Source organism: Pseudophryne corroboree, chromosome 1, assembly GCF_028390025.1.
Source record: "Pseudophryne corroboree isolate aPseCor3 chromosome 1, aPseCor3.hap2, whole genome shotgun sequence".
In the NCBI taxonomy this organism is placed as follows: domain Eukaryota; kingdom Metazoa; phylum Chordata; class Amphibia; order Anura; family Myobatrachidae; genus Pseudophryne; species Pseudophryne corroboree.
Genome location: NC_086444.1, coordinates 165,428,694 through 165,456,306, shown reverse-complemented (window position 1 = coordinate 165,456,306; position 27,613 = coordinate 165,428,694). Strand labels below are relative to the sequence as shown.

Here is a 27,613-nt window from a genome sequence, read left to right as displayed (position 1 = left end):
ATTGGTTAGAATAACTTATGGAGGTTATGTGGGTGGCTCTGGGATTTAATAAGAGTGGAGTATAGTTAAAGGTTTGTAGGCCAGAAGAAAGTCTTTTGTGCAAGGGAGGGCGTTTCACAGCTAGGATGCAGCTCAAATAAAGTTCTGTAACTGAATGGGACCGGGTAATAAGTGTGGATGTGATATGCAGATTTTGAGCAGAGGGGTTAAGCTGGGAGATATTTTGAGATGGGCTGTAATAGAGGTATTTTGGTGTATTTTTGATTGATATACTGTATGCAAGCAGAAGTATTTTTTTTTTTTTAAATTCGGCAAAATACAGGTGACAAATGTAAGAATTAATAGAGGGGGCCAGCAGTAGAAGAACATTTTCTGAAGATCAGTCTTGCCGCTGTATACTAAATAGATTTTAGGTGTGAAAGGCTGTTTAGGGGGGGAAACCAGTAAGAAGACCATTGCAATGTATTAAAGTGTTTTTCAGTGTCATCTGTTAAATATGGGTTACTCTGGATATGTTTCTTAGATGTATGTAATATGGTTTAGATGCTGACTGAATGTGGGGAACAAAGGACAGCTCAGAGTGTTGTCAACAGAAATAATAAGATTGGTAAATACTATTGGCTGGTGGAGAATATTATTAATTTTCTTTTTTTAAAGACTGAGTTTGAGGTAGCAAGATGGCATCCATGATGAAATGGCAGAAAGACATTAGGTAATGCAGGCCAATACAGATGGTGAGCGATCTGGAGAGGATAGCTACTGTACATTTAGGTATCCTCTGCATTCAGATCATGCTAACAACCTAAAGAGCTGATTACGTTCCCAAGATGATTAGTTTCCCAAGAGATTTGGCATAGATAGAGAAAAACAGGAATACCTAGGGCTGAGCCTTGCTTTACCCAGTCCCATCTAGGAAGTTGATCCAATGAAGAGAACACTGAAAAAGCGATTTGATCACTATATCGCTGGTGTTAATACAGCAGATCCAGGAGTATTAGAAGATAGTAAGGACTTGGTAGTGATGAATTCATTGTCCTGCTTAGTGCAGTCTCTGGAGTGTTGGGAATGAAAGCAGGACCGAAGTGCATCCAGTAGGTTGGGTGAGGCAAGAAAGCATGGGAGGTGGCTGTTTATCTTCATTTGTGGTCTGAAATGAAGAGGAGGTGGCACAGTGTTAAGGGAAGGAATTGAGCATGTTGCTGGCTGAGGATGAGCTTACCATTTTATGTTGGATCTTTTCAATCTTGTTATTGAAATAGGAAGTAGGTAGTGGAAGGGGTGAGAAGAAATTTAAATTTTATTGAAAAGGCCTTTGGGGTTAGAAACTTGACCATTGATTAGGAGTATGAAGAACCCTTCCTTATAAGTGGCAGCTAGCATTATATGTGAGGAAGTCATTAGGAATACACCATTTACACCAAAGATTACTAATTTATGAGAGATTTTGTAGGTGTCATGTTACTTTAGAGTCCCGTGCATGACTTCAAGGCTGACATGCAAGATGAAGAGTAGTTAGAGCTACTTCATCAAGACCTGTTTCTAGTGAATTTCTTAAGGTGTGGTACAGAAAAATCAGAAGAAGTGACTGTACAAATGGGTTATATACGTTGAGACGAGAGGTGGAAAGTTGTTGGAAATTAATAAAGTTAATGTTTCTGCGGGTTCCAGGAGGTTTGGTAAAGTTCAATAAGTAATGGAGGAGAGCTTGTAGATGATAAGGTTATTATCAGAGCGAGAGAACAGAGTGTTTATTATGAAATCAGACACCGGACGTAGTCTAGTGAATACAAGATCAAGGCAGTGGACATTGTGTAAAAGTCAGTCCACCTGAAGAGTCTGAGTCAGGAGATTAGAGAAAGTATTTTGAAGGCACAAGGGGATTGTGTACTATCGATAGTGATAGGGATGGAATCACCTATAATGGTGGATAAGAAATGAGGCAGCCAGGAAGAGAAGTGTTCAAGAAATTGTTGATGTGGTAAAAGGGTGCAATAGATCACAACAAAACAAAGAGAGAATGACTTGAAAATCCTTATAGCATGTACTTATGTGAACGTGTGTGATGGAACATTCAGGCCTGCGTGAATCCACTGCAGATGAGGCAGTGTCTGATTGTGTCAGCCATGTATGTGCTATTGGCCGAAGATTGTGGTTGTTTGAGATGTTTTTTTTTTTTTTTTTTTACAGTCCTTGTGTATTCCATATGGCACGTTTCAGTGATTTAGAAGATGATGGGAGATATGCAATGTATTTGAGGCTTGCAGGATTTTTATGCTGTCGTGAATTAGGGGATTGTGTATAGTAGACACGTAGGGGGACTTGGATTTGGCAATATGTTACCAGCTAATAGAAGGAGAGAGAGAAAAAAAGAGAATTGGAAGATGTGTGAGATTTTACAGTTAATGAATAGCTCTTGAGTGTTAATATAAGGGTAGTGGAGTATTGAGTAGGCAATATGGACAGCGGGGTGTGATGCTGGGAGAGTGAAAGATGTTTTTGTTTTTGTCATTTAAGGATATAAAAAAATAAAAGCAATTTGTTAAACATTGTTTTATAATAAAAGACCAGATACAATTGGAAAAAAGCAAATGCAGTAAGAAAAATATGAAGTTACACATTTTCATTGTCCAAGGGCCTAATTCAGACCTGATCGTAGCAGCAAATTTGTTAGCAGATGCGCAAAGCCATGTGCACTGCAGGGGTGGGGGGCAGACATAACGTGCAGAGAGAGAGAGAGATTTGGGTGGGATGTGTTCAAACTAAAATCTAAGTTGTAGTGTAAAAATAAAGCAGCCAGTACTTAGCCTGCACAGAAACAATATAAACCACCCAAATCTAACTCTCTCTTCACATGTTATATCTGTGTGTGTGTGTGTGTGTCCCCCCATGCAGTGCACATGGTTTTGCCCATTTGCTAACAAATTTTGCTGCTGCGATCAGGTCTGAATTAGGCCCCAAGGTAATTGAGGTAAGTGACGCAGGTGCAGATTTGTTGCACTCACTTATGCAGTTTATTTTATTTTTGGTTGCAGTTTACAATAAAATGATTTTCAGTGTTAGTGCGTGTGTTCTAGCGTGTAAATGCTGGAATTAATTCAGAAATGTGTGTGTATATTTTCAATCTTCAAAAAACAAACAAAAAAAAAGACCGTTTTAAATGGTTAACAAGCAGTAACTTTGTGTTCCAGGATTACTTGGTTGCATGTTAATGGCTGTGTGGCACTGTATGTGATAAACTAAAGTAAGTTTATCATACATGTCCCCATGTATGATAAACTTATGGTAAGAGCAGAATCACTTCTACATTGCATTTTGTTATCCAGAAAACAAACTGTTTATTCGGGTTCACTACGGCTGGCCGGCGGTCGGGCTCCCGGCGACCAGCATCCCGGCGCCGGGAGCCCGACCGCCGGCTTACCGACAGCTTGGCGAGCGCAAATGAGCCCCTTGCGGGCTCGCTGCGCTCGCCACGCTACGGGCACGGTGGCGCGCTACGCGCGCCACACTATTTTATTCTCCCTCTATGGGGGTCGTGGACCCCCACGAGGGAAAATAATTGTCGGTATTCCGGCTGTCGGGCTCCCGGCGCCGGTATACTGAGCGCCGGGAGCCCGACCGCCGGCAAACAGAAGACCACCCGTTTATTCGGCTGAGGATGGGTTTAGTTTATCACTGACCTTGTGCAAATAAAAGCGTATGGTTTTTCTGTTACGGAAACTCTCGTGATTTGGGAGTTTACTGGGAATATATTAGGGACATTTTCATGTTTTGCTTTGTAATTAAGTTTCTGCACTTTTAGTCATTGCGGTAAATATAATATCCTGTGACTTTCAGGCATCTGCGAGGTCCCAGTGATTTCTGGCTGATGTTTTTAAGTGGGCATTAATTTAAAAGGTAAATTAAAGTTGGGTTTGCCTTTTAAAATATTGCCACTTTAAAACATAGGCGGGATGTCGCTGCTGCCTGCTAGTCACTGGCGATTACATTTACCCCCTTTAGGTGTTTTCATGTCTGTATCGTTCTCGCCACTTGCAGTTATCAAACATTTGAACCAAGAATGATTTAAAAAAAAAAAAAAAATGCCTGTTATTTATTACAGTGCACCTATTGTGCCTCCACACAGCATATCTGCCTGATATTTGATTGATCATTTTGGGCAAATATCTGATCCAAATCCCACCTACATTTACCCAAACGTGCCAATTCGTATGAGGTCACACCAAAACCGGTACTTATCAGGGAATGTCAGCACTGTTTGTAGAAATGCTCCTGTGATACCACTGGGTCATAGTAAATTCATAGTCTGCATTCACATGATTATTGGATTCAGTCCACAAGCATGGCTACTTCCCCTGCATAAAGGTGCTGTACCAGCATAAACGTGGTCTCTGTGTCCTTTTAAACTGCATAAGCTGTAATAATGTAATTTTTCTGAAATTGCAGTACCATACATTACACTGTGCCCAGTACATTGTAGTACAGTCCTATAAAAAAGTAACACAGCTGTAAGTTGTTAGCACGTAATAACCTTTGCAAGATGCCAGCTGAGTGGTTAATGCATGCCGAGACCTTTCATTACTGTATGCGGTGATGCCGTAATGTGGCTGGAATATTCCCATTAAACCGTTATTACTTGATCAAAGGTAGACTGTATTGGACTAGGTACATTAGTTAGGCATTACAAATATCTCCAAAGACGCTTTATAAATCCTAATGTTTTTTTGTAATAGTGACTGAACACCAGCCTGGGCTTGCGTGCATACCTCTAAACATTTTTTTGATTATGACTTTGGATTTGGAACCAAGATCTGCTCCGTCGGTGTCTGAACTATTTATGTTTTAGTCAGGCCAGAAAGTCTCCAATATACTAGAATTCCTTTCCATGCTGCCTGGTATTTCACAGTGTACTCACAGACTCTCTGTGCCAATGACATTTCTGTCACACATGTTGCATGCTGCCATTACGATGAAACCAGCACGTCTGTACAACTACTGGTACATTTTGTTATGAAAGTCTCATTTGTTTATAACTTACACAATGCAGAGCTCCCTGGAGGCTCTGTCTGTTTTTCACCGTCATACAGACCTTCTCCCTTCCAGTAAGCTGGTCTGTAGGAGAACTTCCATGAACCGGTTCGTAGATGAGAAGCCATGGACTAATTTAGTTTTATTCCAATTGCATTACACAGACATAATGAGCAGTGTTTATCTCATTATACAGCATCATCGAAGCAGCATACTGAGGAATTCCATTCTCCTGTGTAGCTGCTTGTGGACACACTGGGGAGCGGAATATAGAGGACTGGCTTTCTGGTTACCACGGTATAGATGCATTTTATTTTTATTTTAACTCCATCATCTCCAGTTTTCAGGAACTGCCTCCCCTTGACTTCTGCACAGCCGCAATCAATCCTGATTCCTATCTACGGTTCTGTCGTTCCAATGGGGTATTGATATTAACCCAGTATCAGACTTCTGGAGACTCGGTGGAATCGGAAATAGAACTCTTCAGAAAATGTTTGTGCGATACCAACTTCTTTGAGAAGGTAAGATGTGGTGACTGATAGTTCTGTACCGTCAGTCACTGTCGCAGAAATAATACATGTACAGTTGATGTCACCATTTATATTCCTTATTTCTTTTTATGCCGTTTGGTTCACTATTGCCTGGATTGGTAGCTAAATACATTCAGAACATACTGGGGCATAGTTTGCTTAAGTCTGAAGTCTTTGAATGTGTTGCAATATACTGTAGCAATATTGTTCACATTGGGGGTCATTCCGAGTTGATCGTAGCTGTGCTACATTTAGCACAGCTACGATCATTCACACTGACATGCGGGGGGATGCTCAGCACAGGGCTAATCCGCCCCGCGTGTCAGTGCTGCCCCCCGCAGAAGTGCAAAGGCATCGCACAGCGGCGATGCCTTTGCACTTCAAGAGTAGCTCCCGACCAGCGCAGCTTTAGCGTACTGGCCAGGAGCTACTCGTCACGCAGCCGCCGCGGTCTGCCCCCCCCCCCCCCCCCCCCCAACGGTCCAGCCACGCCTTCGTTGGCCGGACCGTTCCCCCTAAACGGTGGCTTAACGCCTCCGTCCAGCCCCCTCCCGCCCAGCGACCGCCTCTGCCTCAGAGGCGATCGCTAGGCAACGACGGCTGCCAAGCGCCGGCACACTGCGGCGCCGGTGCATGCGCAGCTCCGACCCGATCGCAGCGCTGCAACAAACTCCAGCGAGCAATCGGGTCGGAATGACCCCTATTGAGTAACACGAGAGACACTTGTACCACAATATTTGTATTGATCCCTTACTGACCAAAATCAGCTGGTCTGAATCTCATTTCCAAACAAAACTGCCATCCCGAGATATCACCCGTGTTCATAGCTACCAGTTGTCCATCACATTGTCCTAGGCTTTACATTGAACTTCGAAATATCCCTGATTTTCCATATTGCCCAAGTGCACAGTATAGTTTACTACTCTGTACATGAATGAGATTCTATTCCCGACAGATTGTTATTATCTGCACTTTGAATTTCCTATTATTAGAGCAGAAAATACTACATCTATGTCCAGTGACCATTGTATGATGAAGGCTGTAGTCCCATAGGAGCTGCCTATGTAGGTAGCAGCATGCATAACTAATATGCTTACATGTACAGTATGTGCCATGCAGCAAAGTTGCCCTAGAAATTATTTTTCAATACTGGCATGTACACATTTCCTTGCCTTCATTATACAGAGAGGCTGTAAGCCACAGGTTCCCAACTCTGTCCTCAAGGCACCCTAACAGTCGATTTTAATGATAGCCATGCTTGAGCACTGGTGACTTAACTAGTTCTCAGTCATTTTGATTTAACAATCTGTGCTCAACCATGGATATCCTTAAAACTTGGACTGTTATGGTGCCTTAAAGAGCGAGTTTGGGAACCACTGCTGTCAGCAATACATGTTAAGAAAAAGACCTAGATTGTATGTTCATATTTTTTTGGGAAATCTTTACTAGCATTAAATGTCTGTTTTGGTTGTTTGCACTGTTTCTCATTTGCACTTGTGAAATCCACCATGGTGTGTTCTTGTACTTCATTAATTGCACGATTATAAACCAAGGGGAATTTAACAAACAGTCTAAAGATGTCAAGTGGAAGTGTCGCCGATATCAACCAGATTCTAGCACACTCTATAAAATGATATCTAGAATCTGTTTGGTTGCTATGGGCAGCACCTCCAAGAAAACTTGACAAATCTCACCCCACTGTAAGAGGTATATTTGCTGCAGGTCCATTTTAATCTATTTTAAATCAATCAAATCGATGTTGTGTTTCAGGGCTGAAACACACATTTACTAATTTGATTTTTTATATTGGTTTTTAAATGTTAGTAAATATGTGTCTTAGCCCCTGAAATGCAACATTGATTTAGATTGATTAAAAAATAGAAAATTGACCATTAGTAAATATACCCTTAAAGGCGGTATCCTAGAAGCCGCAGTAAATTACAGCGGTTAATTATCTCGCCCAGGGTTATCCAATTAGCCCCAATGCCGCTACTTATCAGGGATTTTCCTTCACCTGCCTCAGGAAGGCAAAACCAAATCTGCGATAAGAAGGCGAAAACAAACAGGTTTGCAAATTTCCGTGGATCCTATTTTATGTTTTTTGCACAGAAATTTTTTTTCGTCCTTAAAAAATGTGGCTAGTTGTATAGCCCCCCCCCCCCCCCCAAAAAAAAAACATCAATAAAAAAAAATTACACGGCTAATTGGTTATTCCCCTAAGTGTTTTACATTTTATCCAGTGAAAGTGCTAGAGAAGGTTCGTGCTAGAGAGGCCACTTAGGTTACACATTGTGGCACTCAACACAGGTTAAATAACAAACAGAAGAGATGTAGAATTTGCTGCAACGTCTGGTTGTGCAGTAGTGGGTACACTTTTTTTATGATTGACTTTTACTGTGGTCTGTGTGCAGAATTAAATAATTCAATACATTCTCCGCTACATCTATGTCTATGGATATTTAATAGTTTGTAATACATTTTCCTTGATTGAAATGAACATGGGTCAAAGCTAACCTTTGCTCAAGTGCAGCACATGCTAGCAACATTGACTTCCTGTTTACTGGGTAATGAAGGGCATACCTGTTTTTAGAGGAAGTTACACAAAGAATGGTATGCCGAACCTGATTAGTCCCTTTTAGGAAAAACACGAGGTAGGATTATAGCGTGTAGGAAGAACCATCAGTATTTGATGGAAAGAGAAATTATTGCTAAAATGATGGTTGTAGCGATACAATATAAGTTAGTGTGTTTTTGTAGAACAGTACATTAGAGATTTGTTACATTTAAACATGAATGTGCTTTGGGGCTTGTTCTAAATTAAAGGTAATGCAGGAACCCCCTTTCCTCCTATCCAGTCATGGCAGTTACTCTGTGTTTGTCTCTTCCTACCTTAGTCTATTCCTCTTCTTGTGAAGGGGGGTTATTTATGAACATTCTAAGAGAGTGGAGAGAGATAAAGTGCTAACCATTCAATCATGTTACAGGCTGTGTTTGAAATGACAGGAGCTGATTGGTTGGTACTTTATCTCTCTCCAAGTTCTGATAAACCTCCCCCAGGGTCATGATAAAAAAGATACGGTGGCTTGTGATTGGTTCTCCTTCTCAATCCTTGCCATTATGCATTTGGTTCTGTATTGCAGAACCACCAGAGCCCTGGGAGATGCAACTCCATATAACAGTCCTCATGTCTTCGGATGGGAGAGGTTAGAGGCTGTTGCTGGGACCTTGCACTACCCCCATCTGTAACAGCCTCTCAAGAAGATATAGCAATAAATCTCTTGAAACAAAATAAAAATAGTAATATGATGAAAGAAAATGATTCGACTGGAAGATATATTTCCTTTTCGGTTATAAGTGCCTGGTATTAATGGTCTGTTTAAGCCAATTATATTTCAGTTATTCTGGGAGCAAATGTACAGTTGCTCTTGGTCTATTTATTAAATTAACAATTTAAACATTTTGGGTATAAAAATAACTTGTAATTGTGGAGCCGATGGTTCCGGGCCATAACACTCTGTACTTTGTCATGCTGCAATCCCTAATTAGTAATGGCAAGTACCAAAACCACATGTTTGCTGGAAATTGATTTTGATGATCTTTCTGAATGGGCAATATGGTAATATACAGTATAAGCTGAGAGCAGAGAAAGATATATGTTGACATTGCCTTCAATTCATTATCTTCGGTTTACGTCCGCATTACTGATCATTGCAGCCAAGATGCGGATTATTGGCGTTAGATCGGCAGTGGGACCGAGTTTTGTGGGAATATGGCAGAATGCTGTAATCATTGCTGTATCCAATCAATCATTTACACTCATTTTGGAATTTACTATAATAAAAATGTAAATGTCCCTAATTTGCAGTAATCTGTATCTTTCAGATTGTAAACTCCATGCACTGTAGGACTGACAAGAAGCAGATGTCACTAGATGGAATGAGCCCAGGAGGAGGTAAGATGATCTACAGAAGATCTCCATGGTCTTCCACGGTTATGTAGCACTTTGTAATACTTACAGTATCTGCCTGAGTTTATGAGAATTCTTGCTGATAGTGTCATAAATTAGTAAAAGAAAATGTATTAAGATGCTCCGGGAGAAGATGCTACGGTGTTAAGTGCCTTTTTACCCCTTTCTGACCAGGAATGTTTATGCTTTCACAACAAGACCACATTTTGCAGCTATAAAATGATTATATAGAGAATTATTATTAATTTGTTTTAATACTTTGCACAACCAAATGAAACCGCACATGTGAAATGGAGAAACCTTAAAATGTTATATACAAAATTTTGTTATTGTCCCTTTCAATTTTGTTCTCCGCTTTTTAACAATGAGCTAGATGTGAATTAATGAGTTCAATATTGGTTTAGTGAAAATAAAGTAAATCAGTGTTTGTTTAACTCGCTGCAATGTTCAGAAAAAAACTCCAGGCTTCCCTTGTGGAGGCGGCCCACCCCACGCCTCCCTTGTGGAGGCGGCCCACCCCACGCCTCCCTTGTGGAGGCGGCCCACCCCACGCCTCCCTTGTGGAGGCGGCCCACCCCACGCCTCCCTTGTGGAGGCGGCCCACCCCACGCCTCCCTTGTGGAGGCGGCCCACCCCACGCCTCCCTTGAGGAGGCAATGTACCCAACTAGTTGGGGTAAAATGTCTAAGACCTTTATACTGCATATAGAGGGTATGAGTTGCACACTTCTATAGTGACTATTTTTTTTTTCTATATAATGTCTTTGAAGTCCACTTTTCATCTCCTGGTGTATAGTTTTAGAAGGATAAACTCTCATATTTATTAGAGCATCCACCCTGTATGTTACGTGGTTTAGCGCTTTGTTTCATTGAAGACCAGTTGCTGAATTTCTAACATATATTGTATACTTGTATACTAGCAGGAGTGTTATTAGCTTTTACTTTTTACTATGCTTTATAATAGTTGAATTAATTAATATGAAATGTCATAAGAATTGCTTCTCTTGGCATGCCGCCTCCTCTGCACAACTATTGTTCCTTGTCCGCTGTATTCCCAGCTACAATGGGTGTTTTATTGGCCCCAGTTTTCTCCTGACTTAATTGTAATATTTTGAATAATTAAGAGACCTAGTTAAATTGTCTTGCAGCCACCAAGTGGCCTGGGGTTACACCAAATAATAATCTATTTAATTTGGTCATGATAGTTATTTTAGAATCTGTAAATGTGCTACTTGTTTTTTTCTCTGACGTCCTAAGTGGATGCTGGGGACTCCGTCAGGACCATGGGGAATAGCGGCTCCGCAGGAGACAGGGCACAAAAGTAAAAGCTTTAGGATCAGGTGGTGTGCACTGGCTCCTCCCCCTATGACCCTCCTCCAAGCCTCAGTTAGGTTTTTGTGCCCGGCCGAGAAGGGTGCAATCTAGGTGGCTCTCCTAAAGAGCTGCTTAGAGTAAAAGTTTTGTTAGGTTTTTTATTTTCAGTGAGTCCTGCTGGCAACAGGCTCACTGCAACGAGGGACTTAGGGGAGAAGAAGTGAACTCACCTGCGTGCAGGATGGATTGGCTTCTTAGGCTACTGGACACTAGCTCCAGAGGGACGATCACAGGTACAGCCTGGATGGGTCACCGGAGCCGCGCCGCCGACCCCCTTGCAGATGCTGAAGAGAGAAGAGGTCCAGAAATCGGCGGCTGAAGACTTCTCAGTCTTCATGAGGTAGCGCACAGCACTGCAGCTGTGCGCCATTGCTCTCAGCACACTTCACACCAACGGTCACTGAGGGTGCAGGGCGCTTGGGGGGGCGCCCTGGGCAGCAATGAAAGTACCTATGCTGGCTAAAAATACATCACATATAGCCCCTGGGGCTATATGGATGTATTTAACCCCTGCCAGGTTGTCAGAAAAACGGGAGAAGAAGCCTGCCGAAAAGGGGGCGGGGCCTATTCTCCTCAGCACACAGCGCCATTTTCCTACACAGCTCCGCTGCTAGGAAGGCTCCCAGGCTCTCCCCTGCACTGCACTACAGAAACAGGGTTAAAACAGAGAGGGGGGGCACTTATTTGGCGATATTATTATATATTAAGATGCTATAAGGGAAAACACTTATATAAGGTTGTCCCTGTATAATATAGCGTTTTGGTGTGTGCTGGCAAACTCTCCCTCTGTCTCCCCAAAGGGCTAGTGGGGTCCTGTCCTCTATCAGAGCATTCCCCGTGTGTGTGCTGTGTCGGTACGTGTGTGTCGACATGTATGAGGACGATGTTGGTGAGGAGGCGGAGCAATTGCCTGTAGTGGTGATGTCACTCTCTAGGGAGTCGACACCGGAATGGATGGCTTATTTAGGGAATTACGTGATAATGTCAACACGCTGCAAGGTCGGTTGACGACATGAGACGGCCGGCAAACCAATTAGTACCTGTCCAGGCGTCTCAAACACCGTCAGGGGCTTTAAAACACCCATTTACCTCAGTCGGTCGACACAGACACAGACACGGACACTGACTCCAGTGTCGACGGTGAAGAAACAAACGTATTTTCCATTTGGGCCACACGTTACATGTTAAGGGCAATGAAGGAGGTGTTACATATTTCTGATACTACAAGTACCACAAAAGAGGGTATTATGTGGGGTGTGAAAAAACTACCTGTAGTTTTTCCTGAATCGGATAAATTAAATGAAGTGTGTGATGATGCGTGGGTTTCCCCCGATAGAAAATTATTGGCGTTCTACCCTTTCCCGCCAGAAGGGCGCGTTGGGAAACACCCCTTAGGGTGGATAAGGCGCTCACACGCTTATAAAAACAAGTGGCGTTACCGTCTCCAGATACGGCCGCCCTCAAGGAGCCAGCTGATAGGAGGCTGGAAAATATCCTAAAAAGTATATACACACATACTGGTGTTATATTGCGACCAGCGATCGCCTCAGCCTGGATGTGCAGCGCTGGGGTGGCTTGGTCGGATTCCCTGACTGAAAATATTGATACCCTTGACAGGGACAGTATTTTATTGACTATAGAGCATTTAAAGGATGCATTTCTATATATGCGAGATGCACAGAGGGATATTTGCACTCTGGCATCAAGAGTAAGTGCGATGTCCATATCTGCCAGAAGATGTTTATGGACACGACAGTGGTCAGGTGATGCAGATTCCAAACGGCACATGGAAGTATTGCCGTATAAAGGGGAGGAGTTATTTGGGGTCGGTCTATCGGACCTGGTGGCCACGGCAACAGCTGAAAAATCCACCTTTTTTACCCCAAGTCACATCTCAGCAGAAAAAGACACCGTCTTTTCAGCCTCAGTCCTTTCGTCCCCATAAGGGCAAGCAGGCAAAAGGCCAGTCATATCTGCCCAGGGATAGAGGAAAGGGAAGAAGACTGCAGCAGGCAGCCCATTCCCAGGAACAGAAGCCCTCCACCGCTTTTGCCAAGTCCTCAGCATGACGCTGGGGCCGTACAAGCGGACTCAGGTGCGGTGGGGGGTCGTCTCAAGAGTTTCAGCGCGCAGTGGGCTCACTCGCAAGTGGACCCCTGGATCCTGCAAGTAGTATCCCAGGGGTACAGATTGGAAATTCGAGACGTCTCCCCCTCGCAGGTTCCTGAAGTCTGCTTTACCAACGTCTCCCTCCGACAGGGAGGCAGTATTGGAAACAATTCACAAGCTGTATTCCCAGCAGGTGATAATCAAAGTACCCCTCCTACAACAAGGAAAGTGGTATTATTCCACACTATATTGTGGTACTGAAGCCAGACGGCTCGGTGAGACCTATTCTAAATCTGAAATATTTGAACATTTACATACAAAGGTTCAAATCAAGATGTAGTCACTCGGAGCAGTGATAGCGAACCAGGAAGAAGGGGACTATATGGTGTCCCTGGACATCAAGGATGCTTACCTCCATGTCCCAATTTGCCCTTCTCACCAAGGGTACCTCAGGTTCGTGGTACAAAACTGTCACTATCAGTTTCAGACGCTGCCGTTTGGATTGTCCACGGCACCCCGGGTCTTTACCAAGGTAATGGCCGAAATGATGATTCTTCTTCAAAGAAAAGGCGTCTTAATTATCCCTTACTTGGACGATCTCCTGATAAGGGCAAGGTCCAGAGAACAGTTGGAGGTCGGAGTAGCACTATCTCAAGTAGTTCTACGACAGCACGGGTGGATTCTAAATATTCCAAAATCGCAGCTGTCTCCGACGACACGTCTGCTGTTCCTAGGGATGATTCTGGACACAGTCCAGAAAAAGGTGTTTCTCCCGGAGGAGAAAGCCAGGGAGTTATCCGAGCTAGTCAGGAACCTCCTAAAACCAGGAAAAGTGTCAGTGCATCATTGCACAAGGGTCCTGGGAAAAATGGTGGCTTCTTACGAAGCGATTCCATTCGGCAGATTTCACGCAAGAACTTTTCAGTGGGATCTGCTGGAAAAATGGTCCGGATCGCATCTTCAGATGCATCAGCGGATAACCCTGTCTCCAAGGACAAGGGTGTCTCTTCTGTGGTGGCTGCAGAGTGCTCATCTACTAAAGGGCCACAGATTTGGCATTCAGGACTGGGTCCTGGTGACCACGGATGCCAGCCTGAACGGCTGGGGAGCAGTCACACAAGGAAAAAATTTCCAGGGAGTGTGATCAAGTCTGGAGACTTCTCTCCACATAAATATACTGGAGCTAAGAGCAATTTACAATGCTCTAAGCTTAGCAAGACCTCTGCTTCAAGGTCAGCCGGTATTGATCCAGTGGGACAACATCACGGCAGTCGCCCACGTAAACAGACAGGGCGGCACAAGAAGCAGGAGGGCAATGGCAGAAACTGCAAGGATTCTTCGCTGGGCGGAAAATCATGTGATAGCACTGTCAGCAGTGTTCATTCCGGGAGTGGACAACTGGGAAGCAGACTTCCTCAGCACGACCTCCACCCGGGAGAGTGGGGACTTCATCGGGAAGTCTTCCACATGATTGTGAACCGTTGGGAAAGACCAAAGGTGGACATGATGGCGTCCCGCCTGAACAAAAAACTGGACAGGTATTGCGCCAGGTCAAGAGACCCTCAGGCAATAGCTGTGGACGTTCTGGTAACACCGTGGGTGTACCAGTCGGTGTATGTGTTCCCTCCTCTGCTTCTCATACCTAAGGTACTGAGAATTATAAGACGTAGAGGAGTAAGAACTATACTCGTGGCTCCGGATTGGCCAAGAAGGACTTGGTACCCGGAACTTCAAGAGATGCTCACAGAGGACTCATGGCCTCTGCCGCTAAGAAGGGACTTGCTTCAGCAAGTACCATGTCTGTTCCAAGACTTACCGCGGCTGCGTTTGACGGCATGGCGGTTGAACGCCGGATCCTAAGGGAAAAAGGCATTCCGGAAGAGGTCATTCCTACCCTGGTCAAAGCCAGGAAGGAGGTGACCGCACAACATTATCACCACATGTGGCGAAAATATGTTGCGTGGTGTGAGGCCAGGAAGGCCCCATGAAGAAATTTCAACTCGGTCGATTCCTGCATTTCCTGCAAACAGGAGTGTCTATGGGCCTCAAATTGGGGTCCATTAAGGTTCAAATTTCGGCCCTGTCGATTTTCTTCCAGAAAGAATTGGCTTCAGTTCCTGAAGTCCAGAAGTTTGTCAAGGGAGTACTGCATATACAACCCCCTTTTGTGCCTCCAGTGGCACTGTGGGATCTCAACGTAGTTCTGGGATTCCTCAAATCACATTGGTTTAAACCGCTCAAATCTGTGGATTTGAAATATCTCACATGGAAAGTGACCATGATGTTGGCCCTGGCCTCGGCCAGGCGAGTGTCAGAATTGGCGGCTTTGTCTCACAAAAGCCCATATCTGATTGTCCATTCGGACAGGGCAGAGCTGCGGACTCGTCCCCAGTTTCTCCCTAAGGTGGTGTCAGCGTTTCACCTGAACCAGCTTATTGTGGTACCTGCGGCTACTAGGGACTTGGAGGACTCCAAGTTGCTAGATGTTGTCAGGGCCCTGAAAATATAGGTTTCCAGGACGGCTGGAGTCAGAAAAACTGAATTGCTGTTATCCTGTATGCACCCAACAAACTGGGTGCTCTTGCTTCTAAGCAGACGATTGCTAGTTGGATGTGTAGTACAATTCAGCTTGCACATTCTGTGGCAGGCCTGCCACAGCCAAAATATGTAAATGCCCATTCCACAAGGAAGGTGGGCTCATCTTGGGCGGCTGCCCGAGGGGTCTCGGCTTTACAACTTTGCCGAGCTGCTACTTGGTCAGGGGCACACCCTGGCTGAGGAGGACCTGGAGTTCTCTCACTCGGTGCTGCAGAGTCATCCGCACTCTCCCGCCCGTTTGGGAGCTTTGGTATAATCCCCATGGTCCTGACGGAGTCCCCAGCATCCACTTAGGACGTCAGAGAAAATAAGAATTTACTTACCGATAATTCTATTTCTCGTAGTCCGTAGTGGATGCTGGGCGCCCATCCCAAGTGCGGATTGTCTGCAATACTTGTACATAGTTATTGTTACAAAAATCGGGTTATTATTGTTGTGAGCCATCTTTTCAGAGGCTCCGCTGTTATCATGCTGTTAACTGGGTTCAGATCACAGGTTGTACAGTGTGATTGGTGTGGCTGGTATGAGTCTTACCCGGGATTCAAAATCCTTCCTTATTGTGTACGCTCGTCCGGGCACAGTATCCTAACTGAGGCTTGGAGGAGGGTCATAGGGGGAGGAGCCAGTGCACACCACCTGATCCTAAAGCTTTTACTTTTGTGCCCTGTCTCCTGCGGAGCCGCTATTCCCCATGGTCCTGACGGAGTCCCCAGCATCCACTACGGACTACGAGAAATAGAATTATCGGTAAGTAAATTCTTATTATAAGTGTCTGTGGATTTTGTGTTTGCCTGTTCCTACTTTAATATCCTATATAATAAAAGGCCAATGCTGCTCCTCAACTCTATGGGTTGGGGGTGGGGGGGAATTCAAGTATTTTGCTCGCCGGTGGCCACTAAATGGAGCAATTCAAGTGTCAGTAGCTAAGTCAAGTTTTATGTCTGCTTTATTTGGAGATCTTAGCAAAGCCACCAAAGCATTAAACGTGTTAGATTTTAAAACATTTATTATAGGGCATAAAATAGTGGGCAGACCAACCTGCCTAATTTGAAAAACAAATAGAGTGGCCCAAATAGGCTCAGATTTGCTAGTGTTGGCGCCATTCCGACAGTATAACCACTAGATTTAAAGCAAAGCTGCATTGTTTTTTCCTTGAAACTAATTGCCAATCTAAATCTAGCAGTTATTATTTGCCTGGACAGTCAACTTGCATGGACCAGCAAACCAAAGACTATTTGGGCCCATATTGGCATCTTTATGGTCTGTGTGATGAGATCAGGTGCCATGCTACTATAATTGAATAGTCTCCTCAGACTCTAAGAACTCTAGAACCATCCAAACATCACAGAATTTCTACTGCTAAGGCCCTTACACACAGGCTGATATATCGACCGTTCTATTGAATGGCCGATATATTGCAAGTCCGTCGGCCAGTGTGTACGGGCAATAAGTCTGTGAACTCCGTCGTTCAGACATATCGCGTCGGCCCCGCAGCACAGCCGACTGCCAATATATCTACCGCTATATTGGCGCATCGCTGTGTGTGTACGGGCGGTCGGCCGACCACCCGTACACATGCTGCGGCAGCCGGCAGTGATTGACAGCTGAACTGGGCGGGCGTGTGTACCTGACATCCAGTCCCCGACGGATCGAGCAGTGTGTATGCACAGCACACTGCCTAATCCGTCCATAGATATATCTGCCGATCAATTGATCGTCAGATATATCTATCAGTGTGTACCCACCATTAGAACCATCACTCAACTGTCCTCATACCTAGAGAACTGTATGAGTGCAGGCAAAAGCTGAGGGGAGTATTTTCCAAACCGGTGCGATTTCTTGCTGGGGTAGAAATGTAAATTAAGTTTTCTTTTTTTTTTCTTAAGTATGCTTATCTTATATATGCAGAACAAGATGTCCTTGCCTTGCCATGACTAGATTGAAATGTTTGAATGTCAATGTGACCTTTGTCAAATAAAGTCAGAGGAAATTTCTTGCAGGAAAGCAAAAATTAAGCTATGAGAACTAAAAGTAAACCTATCGTATAACTTGGGACGTACAAAGCCATATTGCTTATCCATCACTTATTTCTCTAACGTCCTAGAGGATGCTGGGACTCCATAAGGACCATGGGGATAGACGGGCTCCGCAGGAGACATGGGCACTTTAAGAAAGACTTTGACTCTGGGTGTGCACTGGCTCCTCCCTTTATGCCTCTCCTCCAGACCTCAGTTTGATACTGTGCCCAGTGGAGACTGGGTGCATTTCAGGAGCTCTCCTGAGTTTCCTGTAAGAAAGCATTTTTGTTAGGTTTTTTATTTTCAGGGAGTCTGCTGGCAACAGACTCCCTGCATCGAGGGACTGAGGAGAGAGAAACAGACCCACTTCTCTGAGTTCAGGGCTCTGTTTCTTAGGCTACTGGACACCATTAGCTCCAGAGGGATCGGTACGCAGGTCTCACCCTCGCCGTCCGTCCCAGAGCCGCGCCGCCGTCCTCCTCGCAGAGCCGGAAGAAAGAAGCCGGGTGAGTATGTGAGGAAAAGACCCATCTGAGGCGGCAGAAGACACTTGAATCTTCACTGAGGTAACGCACAGCACTGCAGCTGTGCGCCATTGCTCCCCTTCACCTCACACACTCCGGTCGCTGTAAGGGTGCAGGGCGCAGGGGGGGGCGCCCTGAGCAGCAATATAAACCTCTCTTATGGCACAGATGTATATATACATGTACAGCTGGGCACTGTACATGTATAAAAAGAGCCCCCGCCATGTATTGAAAAAATTGTGCGGGACAGAAGCCCGCCGCCGAGGGGGCGGGGCTTCTCCCTCAGCACTCACCAGCGCCATTTTTCTCCACAGCACCGCTGAGAGGAAGCTCCCTGGACTCTCCCCTGCTTGACACACGGTGACAGAGGGTTTTAAAGTAGAGGGGGGTGCACATAATTGGCGCAGATACATAAAACAGCGCTGCTGGGTAAACATTAATTTACTGTTATTCCTGGGTCATATAGCGCTGGGGTGTGTGCTGGCATACTCTCTCTCTGTCTCTCCAAAGGGCCTGGTGGGGAACCTGTCTTCAGAAAAGAGCTTCCCTGTGTATGTGTGGTGTTTCGGTACGTGTGTGTCGACATGTTTGAGGTTGAGGGCTCACCTAAGGAGGAGGGGGAGTTTATTAATGTTAGGTCTCCGTCTGCGGTGCCGACGCTGGACTGGATGGATATGTGGAATGTTTTAAGTGCAAATGTTAATTTATTGCACAAAAGGCTAGACAAAGCCGAAGCTGGGGCACAGTCAGGGAGTCAACCCATGCCTGTCCCTATGTCGCCGGGACCTTCGGGGTCTCAGAAGCGCCCACTATCCCAAATAGTTGACACAGATACCGACACGGATTCAGACTCCAGTGTCGATTACGATGATACAAAATTACAGCCAAAGGTGGCTAAAGGTATTCGATATATGATTATCGCAATAAAAGATGTGTTGCATATCACTGAGGAACCCCCTGTCCCTGACACGAGGGTACACATGTATAAAGGAAAGAAACCTGAGGTCTCCTTTCCCTCCTCACATGAGCTGAACGAAGTATGTGAAAAAGCGTGGGAAACTCCAGACAAAAAACGCAGATTCCCCAAAGGATCCTAACAGCGTATCCTTTCCCGTCGCAGGACACATACGGTGGGAATCCTCCCCTAGGGTGGACAAGGCCTTGACGCGCTTATCAAAAAAGATAGCGCTTCCATCCCAAGATACGGCTACCCTCAAGGATCCTGCTGACCGCAAGCAGGAGGTTACCCTGAAGTCCATTTACACACATTCTGGTACGTTACTCAGACCGGCTATTGCGTCAGCCTGGGTTTGTAGTGTTGTAGCAGCATGGACAGATTCCTTATCAACGGATATTGAGACTCTTGATAAGGATACCATTTTATTGACCCTAGGGCATATAAAAGATGCGGTCTTGTATATGAGGGATGCTCAAAGAGACATTAGTTTACTGGGTTCCAGAATAAACGCTATGTCTATTTCTGCTAGGCGTGTCTTATGGACCCGACAGTGGACTGGTGATGCCGACTCCAAGAGACATATGGAGTTGTTGCCTTACAAGGGTGAGGAATTGTTTGGGGAGGGACTCTCGAACCTCGTCTCCACGGCTACGGCAGGTAAATAATTTTTTTTGCCATATATTCCCTCACAATCTAAGAAAGCGCCTCATTATCAAATGCAGTCCTTTCGTTCCAATAAAAGCAAGAGAGCACGTGGATCGTCCTTTCTTGCCAGAGGGAAAAAGCTGCATAACACAGCTAGTTCCCAGGAACAGAAGTCCTCACCGGCCTCTGCAAAATCCACCGCATGACGCTGGGGCTTCCCTGAGGGAGTCAGCTCCTGTGGGGGCATGTCTTCGACTGTTCAGCCACGTCTAGGTCCACTCGCAGGTGGATCCATGGGCAATAGAAATAGTTTCCCAGGGTTACAAGCTGGAATTCGAAGAAGTGCCTCCTCGCCGGTTTTTCAAATCGGCTCTACCGAAACAACCCCTGGAAAGGGAGATAGTGTTACATGCTATTCACAAATTGTGTCTTCAACAAGTGGTGGTAGAGGTTCCCCTGCTTCGAAGAGGGCAGGGGTACTACTCAACTCTGTTTGTGGTTCCAAAACCGGACGGTCGGTCAGACCCATTTTAAATTTAAAATCCCTGAACCTTTACTTTAAAACGGTTCAAGTTCAAGATGGAATCGCTCAGGGCGGTCATCGCCAGCCTAGAAGGGGGAGATTTTTTGTTTTTTGGTATCTCTGGACATAAAGGATGCATACCTGCATGTCCCCATATATCCTCCTCATCAGGCGTACCTGAGATTTGCGGTACAGGATTGTCATTACCAATTTCAGACGTTGCCGTTTGGGCTTTCCACGGCCCCGAGAATTTTCACCAAGGTAGTGACGGAAATGATGGTGCTCCTGCGCAAGCAGGGTGTCACGATTATCCCGTACTTGGACGATCTCCTCATAAAAGCGAGATCACGGGAGAAGTTGCTGAACAGCTTATCACTTTCACTGAATGTGTTACAGCGACACGGCTGGATTCTCAATATTCCAAAGTCGCAGCTGAATCCTACAACTCGTCTGCCCTTCTTGGGCATGATTCTGGACACAGACCAGAAAAGGGTTTTTCTTCCGACGGAAAAAGTGCAGGAACTCATGACTCTAGTCATGAACCTGTTGAAACCAAAACAAGTGTCAGCCAGAAGATGGTGGCAACATACGAAGCCATTCCATACGGCAGATTCCATGCAAGGACCTTCCAATGGGACCTATTGGACAAATGGTCCGGGTCGCATCTGCAATTGCATCAGCGGATCACCCTGTCCCCCAGGGCCAGAGTATCTCTCCTGTGGTGGCTAAACAGTGCTCCCCTTCTAGAGGGCCGCAGGTTCGGCATTCAGGACTGGATCCTGGGGACCACGGACGCGAGCCTCCGAGGTTGGGGATCAGTCACACAGGGAAGAAATTTCCAAGTCCTTTGGTCAAGTCAAGAGACTTGTCTTCACATCAACATCCTGGAACTAAGGGCCATATACAACGCCGTACGTCAGGCGGAGATCTTACTTCGCAATCGACCAGTTCTGATCCAGTCAGACAACATCACCGCAGTAGCTCATGTAAACCGCCAAGGCGGCACAAGGAGCAGAGTGGCAATGGCGGAAGCCACCAGAATTCTTCGCTGGGCGGAGAATCATGTAAGCGCTCTGTCAGCAGTGTTCATTCCGGGAGTGGACAACTGGGAAGCAGACTTCCTCAGCAGACACGATCTGCATCCGGGAGAGTGGGGACTTCATCAGGAAGTCTTCGCACAGATTGCAAGTCGGTGGGGACTACCCTAAATAGACATGATAGCATTCTGTCTCAACAAAAAGCTACAAAGGTATTGCGCCAGGTCAAGAGACCCTCAGGCGGTAGCTGTGGACGCCCTAGTGACACCGTGGGTGTTCCAGTCGGTATATGTGTTTCCTCCTCTTCCTCTCATACCCAAGGTGTTGAGGATAATAAGAAAAAGAGGAGTGAGAACAATTCTCATTGTTCCAGATTGGCCACGAAGGACCTGGTATCCGGATCTGCAAGAAATGCTCACAGAACATCAGTGGCCTCTTCCTCTAGGCAGGACCTGTTACAACAAGGTCCCTGTCTGTTCCAAGACTTACCGCAGCTGCGTTTGACGGCATGGCGGTTGAACGCCGGATCCTAGCGGAAAAAGGTATTCCGGATGAGGTCATTCCTACGCTAATAAAAGCTAGGAAGGACGTGATGTCTAAACATTATCACCGAATATGGCGAAAATATGTTTCTTGGTGTGAGGCCAGGAATGCTCCTACGGAAGAATTCCATCTAGGCCGTTTTCTTCACTTCCTACAAACTGGAGTGAATTTGGGCCTAAAATTAGGCTCCATTAAGGTTCAGATTTCGGCCTTATCCATTTTCTTTCAAAAGGAATTGGCCTCTTTACCTGAAGTACAGACTTTTGTGAAGGGAGTACTGCATATTCAGCCTCCTTTTGTACCTCCGGTGGCGCCTTGGGACCTTAACGTGGTGTTAAGTTTTCTTAAGTCACATTGGTTTAAACCACTTAAAACAGTGGAGTTGAAATATATCACTTGGAAGGTGGTCATGTTGTTAGCCTTGGCTTCGGCTAGGCGAGTTTTGGAATTGGCGGCTTTATCACATAAAAGCCCCTATCTGGTTTTCCATATGGATAGAGCGGAATTGCGGACCCGTTCTCAATTCCTACCTAAGGTGGTCTCATCCTTTCATATGAACCAACCTATTGTCGTGCCTGTGGCTACACGTGACTTGGAGGATTCCGAGTTCCTTGATGTGGTCAGGGCTTTGAAAATTTACGTGGCCAGAACGGCTAGGATCAGAAAAACAGAAGCACTATTTGTCCTGTATGCAGCCAACAAGGTTGGCGGCCCTGCTTCAAAGCAGACTATTGCTCGCTGGATCTGTAACACGATTCAGCAGGCGCATTTTACGGCAGGATTGCCGTTACCGAAATCGGTTAAGGCCCATTCCACTAGGAAGGTGGGCTCGTCTTGGGCGGCTGCCCGAGGGGTCTCGGCACTACAGCTGTGCCGAGCTGCTACTTGGTCGGGGTCAAACACCTTTGCAAAGTTCTATAAGTTTGATACCCTGGCTGAGGAGGACCTCCTGTTTGCTCAATTGGTGCTGCAGAGTCATCCGCACTCTCCCGTCCGTTTGGGAGCTTTGGTATAATCCCCACGGTCCTTACGGAGTCCCAGCATCCTCTAGGACGTTAGAGAAAATAAGATTTTAAAGCTACCGTTAAATATTTTTCTCGTAGTCCGTAGAGGATGCTGGGCGCCCGTCCCAGGTGCGGACTACTTCTGCATGACTTGTATATAGTTATTGCTTACATAAGGGTTATGTTATAGTTTCATCGGTTTTGGGCCTATGATATGTTGTTCTTCATACTGTTAACTAGATAGTATATCACAAGTTATACGGTGTGATTGGTGTGGCTGGTATGAATCTTGCCCTTGGACTACAAAAATCCTTTCCTTGTACTGTCCGTCTTCTCTGGGCACAGTTTCTCTAACTGAGGTCTGGAGGAGGGGCATAGAGGGAGGAGCCAGTGCACACCCAGAGTTAAAGTCTTTCTTAAAGTGCCCATGTCTCCTGCGGAGCCCGTCTATCCCCATGGTCCTTACGGAGTCGCAGCATCCTCTACGGACTACGAGAAAAAGATTTACCGGTAGGTTTAAAATCTTATTATTATTCATATTGGCAAGTTCTTTTCCCATTGAAAATGGTTCTGCACAAATAACATGGTTTGAGGGAAGACTTCTGTAAGGCATAGTAGGAACTGGAGAAAAGAAAATATATGTGTGCGTTATGAAATAAACTATTGAATCATTAATGCTCTTGGAAAAAAGCATCTTTAGAGTATGGAACGCTTTGTACCTTATTGAAAATGTATTATTTCGATCGGTTTTAATTTTTTCAAGAAATACATCATTTAAAAAACAGAGATAAATCACAGTCCCTTTTTTTAAATGTAGTTTTTGCTCTAGAAAGTTATGTCCCTCAGATTTGCTGCTAAACTTCCATGGAATTTTTATACTTTGAAGGCCTTCTACCAACCTGCGGCCCTCCAGCTGTTGTGAAACTACACATCCCAGCATGCCCTGCCACGGTTTTAGCATTTCCTGACAGCAAAACTGTGGCATGGCATGCTGGGAATTGTAGTTTCACAGCAGCTGGAGGTCCGCAGGTTGGACAGGCCTTAAACTTTAATTTGCTGTTACAACCTTTACTTTTATATAGATCTTAAAAGCCTCAATGCTTCGTACATTGTTAGGTCTTGTGGTTATTGCCCTCAGCTCCCTTTGTTTGTGCAAGTAATTTTTTTTGGGTGTGTAACGCCTTGTCTGCGTTTGTGATCCTGGCGGTCAGCATCCAGACACCGGAATCCTGGCTGCAGGATGCAGGCGGGGAAAGGGGTGTTTCGGCGAGCATAGCAGGCCCCTTGCGGGCTCGGTGGAGACCTGCGGTTGTCACGGGTTATATTCCCACTCTATATGGGTGTGTGGGAATAGTCCCTGCTGGTCGGCATGCCAACTGTCGGGATTGTGAGGGGGTAGGATGTAGGGGTGGGTAATGTGACCCATAACATTAACTACATCCCATTTTTGTCATGTGCCTACATATTTATTATCTCAGAGTTCCAGAATGGCTACATCGGTATGGTATAAATAAAATAGACATTTACAGTATAGGAGCATTGTGTGTTTTTAATATTTATCACAGTCTTCCACATTCAGAGGTTCGTTCTCGTACGTTTGTATTTGTATTTTATTATAGTGCCACAAATGGCCAACAGGGAAGTCTGAGGAGCTATGAGACTGAGTGTATGTTTATCATTAAAGCTAATAGGCTTCTATGGAGCCAGAAGAGGAAGGGAGTCCACTATAATGAATAGCGAGGGACAGCTGATGACAGTGTTAAGATTCCTCCAGTTACTGGTTCATGTTTTGAGCAGCACACCTCCGTTACTATGGGGAGCCTGACACAGCAGAGACAGAGCAGAGGCACTCCTCAACAACCCCCTTCTTCAAGGCTGTCTCTGGTTACATGACAATAAGACATTTCTGTAACCGAACCTCCAGATGACACAAAAATAACAAAACATCAACATTTCAAAATGCACTCCAGACTGCATTTTGGTACTAGAGCATTGAGCACATGTGTGACATTAGACCATTAGTTAACTCATCAGCTCTTTTATCAAATAGTGTCTTATGGCCGTGTGATTAGACTGGCCAAAGTGTTTGGTGCAGTGCCGTTGCTACCGGCGGGAGAGCCCCGCCGCAACACCTACTGACTCCTATTACCTGCTCCCCCTCCTCCCGTACATAGTACTCCGCTCAGGGGGCGGAGTTTTGCAAAATGGCACTTTTGCATAATGACGTCATAACACAACCGCATCATTTACGAAACTCCACCCAGCGAGCGGAGTATAATGGGCGGGAGGAGGGGGAGCCGGTAATAGCAGTGCTGCTGGCGCCAACAAGCATTACACCCCTGGCGAGGAGCTAGACTCCCAGACTGAAAACCCTGGCAACTAGCATTACACCCTTGGCAAGAAGCATGACACCCAGAGCATAAAAACCTTTGGCAATGAGCATAACACTCAGAGCATGAAACCCCTGGTAATGAGCATTACACACCTGGCAATGAGCATGACACCCTGTACATGAAACCCCTGGCAATGTGCATTACACCCCTGTCAACGAGCATGGAACCCAGGAAACTCCTGGCAAGGAGCAGGTAATGTAAAAGTAATTAGATGCCTTACTGTAGGGCATAATGTATCATGGGAATTGTGGTGTGTGGCATAATATGGTGCAAGGGGTATTACTTCGTGGGGCTTGATATGGTGATTTTTTTTATTTTTTACTTTCTTGTGGTGGCCGAGGTCTGTTGATGCAGGGTCAAAAAATGGGGTGTAAGGTAGTCTTTTCCTGCGAGGCCACACTGGGAGCCAATTTGTATAGAAACAGCCCTGGTTGGGTGCTGGAAGACAAATCCGTTGCTCCTTCTTTGTCATATACAGTGCTCACAGTGTCATTTGAATAGCGAAGACCCAGTTAATACAAAGTCTTCTTCAGCCACAGCCTCTTTAGCTGATCCTGTGAGTACTGCCACATACTCTGCTTCGGCAGTAGAAAAGGCCAAAGTAGGCTGCGTTCTCCTGGACCAGCTGATGGATGTGCTCATTCATTCAAACAGTTATCCTGAGCAGGAATGCCTCTTGTCTTCAGCTTATCCCCAACTGGCATCGCACAAGTCCTCTAACTCCAAATTTTTCGCTTTTGTAAACTTAATTGTAAGGAGCTAGTAACCATTGGGTTTCTAACAATATTTTTACGGCAGTCCAATCTTCCCTTCCAGGGTTGTTTGCAAATTGTAACATTTGTAATATTTGTATAAGCATTTGTAATATCTGGATTTTTTATTATTTTGGATTATAATATTTGTATAAGCATTTGTAATATCTGGAAGTGTTCTAACAATTGCATTGCATTTTAGTCCAATGACACTTTGATAAGGAATTCTGCTCATCTCCTTTATTTTCTGCCTCTGAGGTTGGACACAAAACTTTTGTCATTTTTGTACTTTTGTCAGTTGGTGTGCTGGCAGGTTTAGCATCTGTCATACTAAATGTATTGCCTCAATGTATCCTTGTTGGTCAACAGTAGTCCCAGAATTCATGCAAAGACTAAATAATTGGTGCTCAGGCCCAAAGTCTTTTAGTTTGAACCTGTCACTTTGCAGCAATTTTACTTTGACAATCTTTCTCTACTGCCCAGCAAGCAATACATCAGTCTTGTACATAACTATGATGAATAAGCTTTTCTCCTTCCATTTGTAGTATAAAAAGGGATCAATTTTGGAACATACAAAGGGGGTAATTCAGAGTTGTTGCAGCAGCAAATTTGTTAGCAGTTGGGCAAAACCATGGCCCTCATTCCGAGTTGTTCGCTCGCAAGGCGATTTTAGCAGAGTTACACACGCTAAGCCGCCGCCTACTGGGAGTGAATCTTAGCTTCTTAAAATTGCGAACGATGTATTCGCAATATTGCGATTACAAACTACTTAGCAGTTTCAGAGTAGCTTCAGACTTACTCGGCATCTGCGATCAGTTCAGTGCTTGTCGTTCCTGGTTTGACGTCACAAACACACCCAGCGTTCGCACAGACACTCCCCCGTTTCTCCAGCCACTCCCGCGTTTTTTCCGGAAACGGTAGCGTTTTTATCCACACGCCTATAAAACGCCGTGTTTCCGCCCAGTAACACCCATTTCCTGTCAATCACACTACGATCGCCGGAGCGAAGAAAAAGCCGTGAGTAAAAATACTATCTTCATAGCAAAATTACTTGGCGCAGTCGCAGTGCGAACATTGCGCATGCGTACTAAGCAGAAAAACGCTGCGATGCGAAGATTATTTCCGAGCGAACGACTCGGAATGAGGGCCCATGTGCACTGCAGGTGTGGCAGATATAACATGTGCAGAGAGAGTTAGATTTGGGTGGGTTATTTCGTTTCTGTGCAGGGTGAATACTGGCTGCTTTATTTTTACACTGCAGTTTAAATTTCAGTTTGAACACACCCCACCCAAATGTAAAGGGCCCCATACACTAGAACGATAATGCCCGATTTCATCCAATTTCGCGCATTCGGGCCGATATATCGGGTGAAATCGGGCATTTTGGATGTGTTTCCGATCTGATCCGATGCGCGTTCCCGTAAGGGTCGGATCGGCTCCCCTAGATTGTTAGTGCTGCACTCGTGATATGTCAGTTCCCGCAGGCATGGCTGGGATCGCATACGATATATTGCATGGAAAATGTATGGAATCGTATGGAACCACTCCCGGGAAGCTCCCGAGGGAGTGTTCAAGGGAAATCGCCTCCGACTTCAGCCTCAGACATATCGTTGT

The 27,613-nt window shown here is 45.2% G+C and overlaps 1 protein-coding gene across 1 annotated transcript in view; it reads left to right on the top strand.

Moving 5' to 3' along the window:
• Positions 1-27,613, top strand: part of ARHGEF28 (Rho guanine nucleotide exchange factor 28) — a 418,990-nt gene that overhangs the window by 147,539 nt on the left and 243,838 nt on the right. Inside the window, exons 6-7 of the mRNA XM_063963865.1 lie at positions 5,366-5,546; positions 9,438-9,507. Of these exons, the coding sequence (XP_063819935.1) occupies positions 5,366-5,546; positions 9,438-9,507 (251 nt within the window). The remainder of the gene's footprint in view (positions 1-5,365; positions 5,547-9,437; positions 9,508-27,613) is intronic.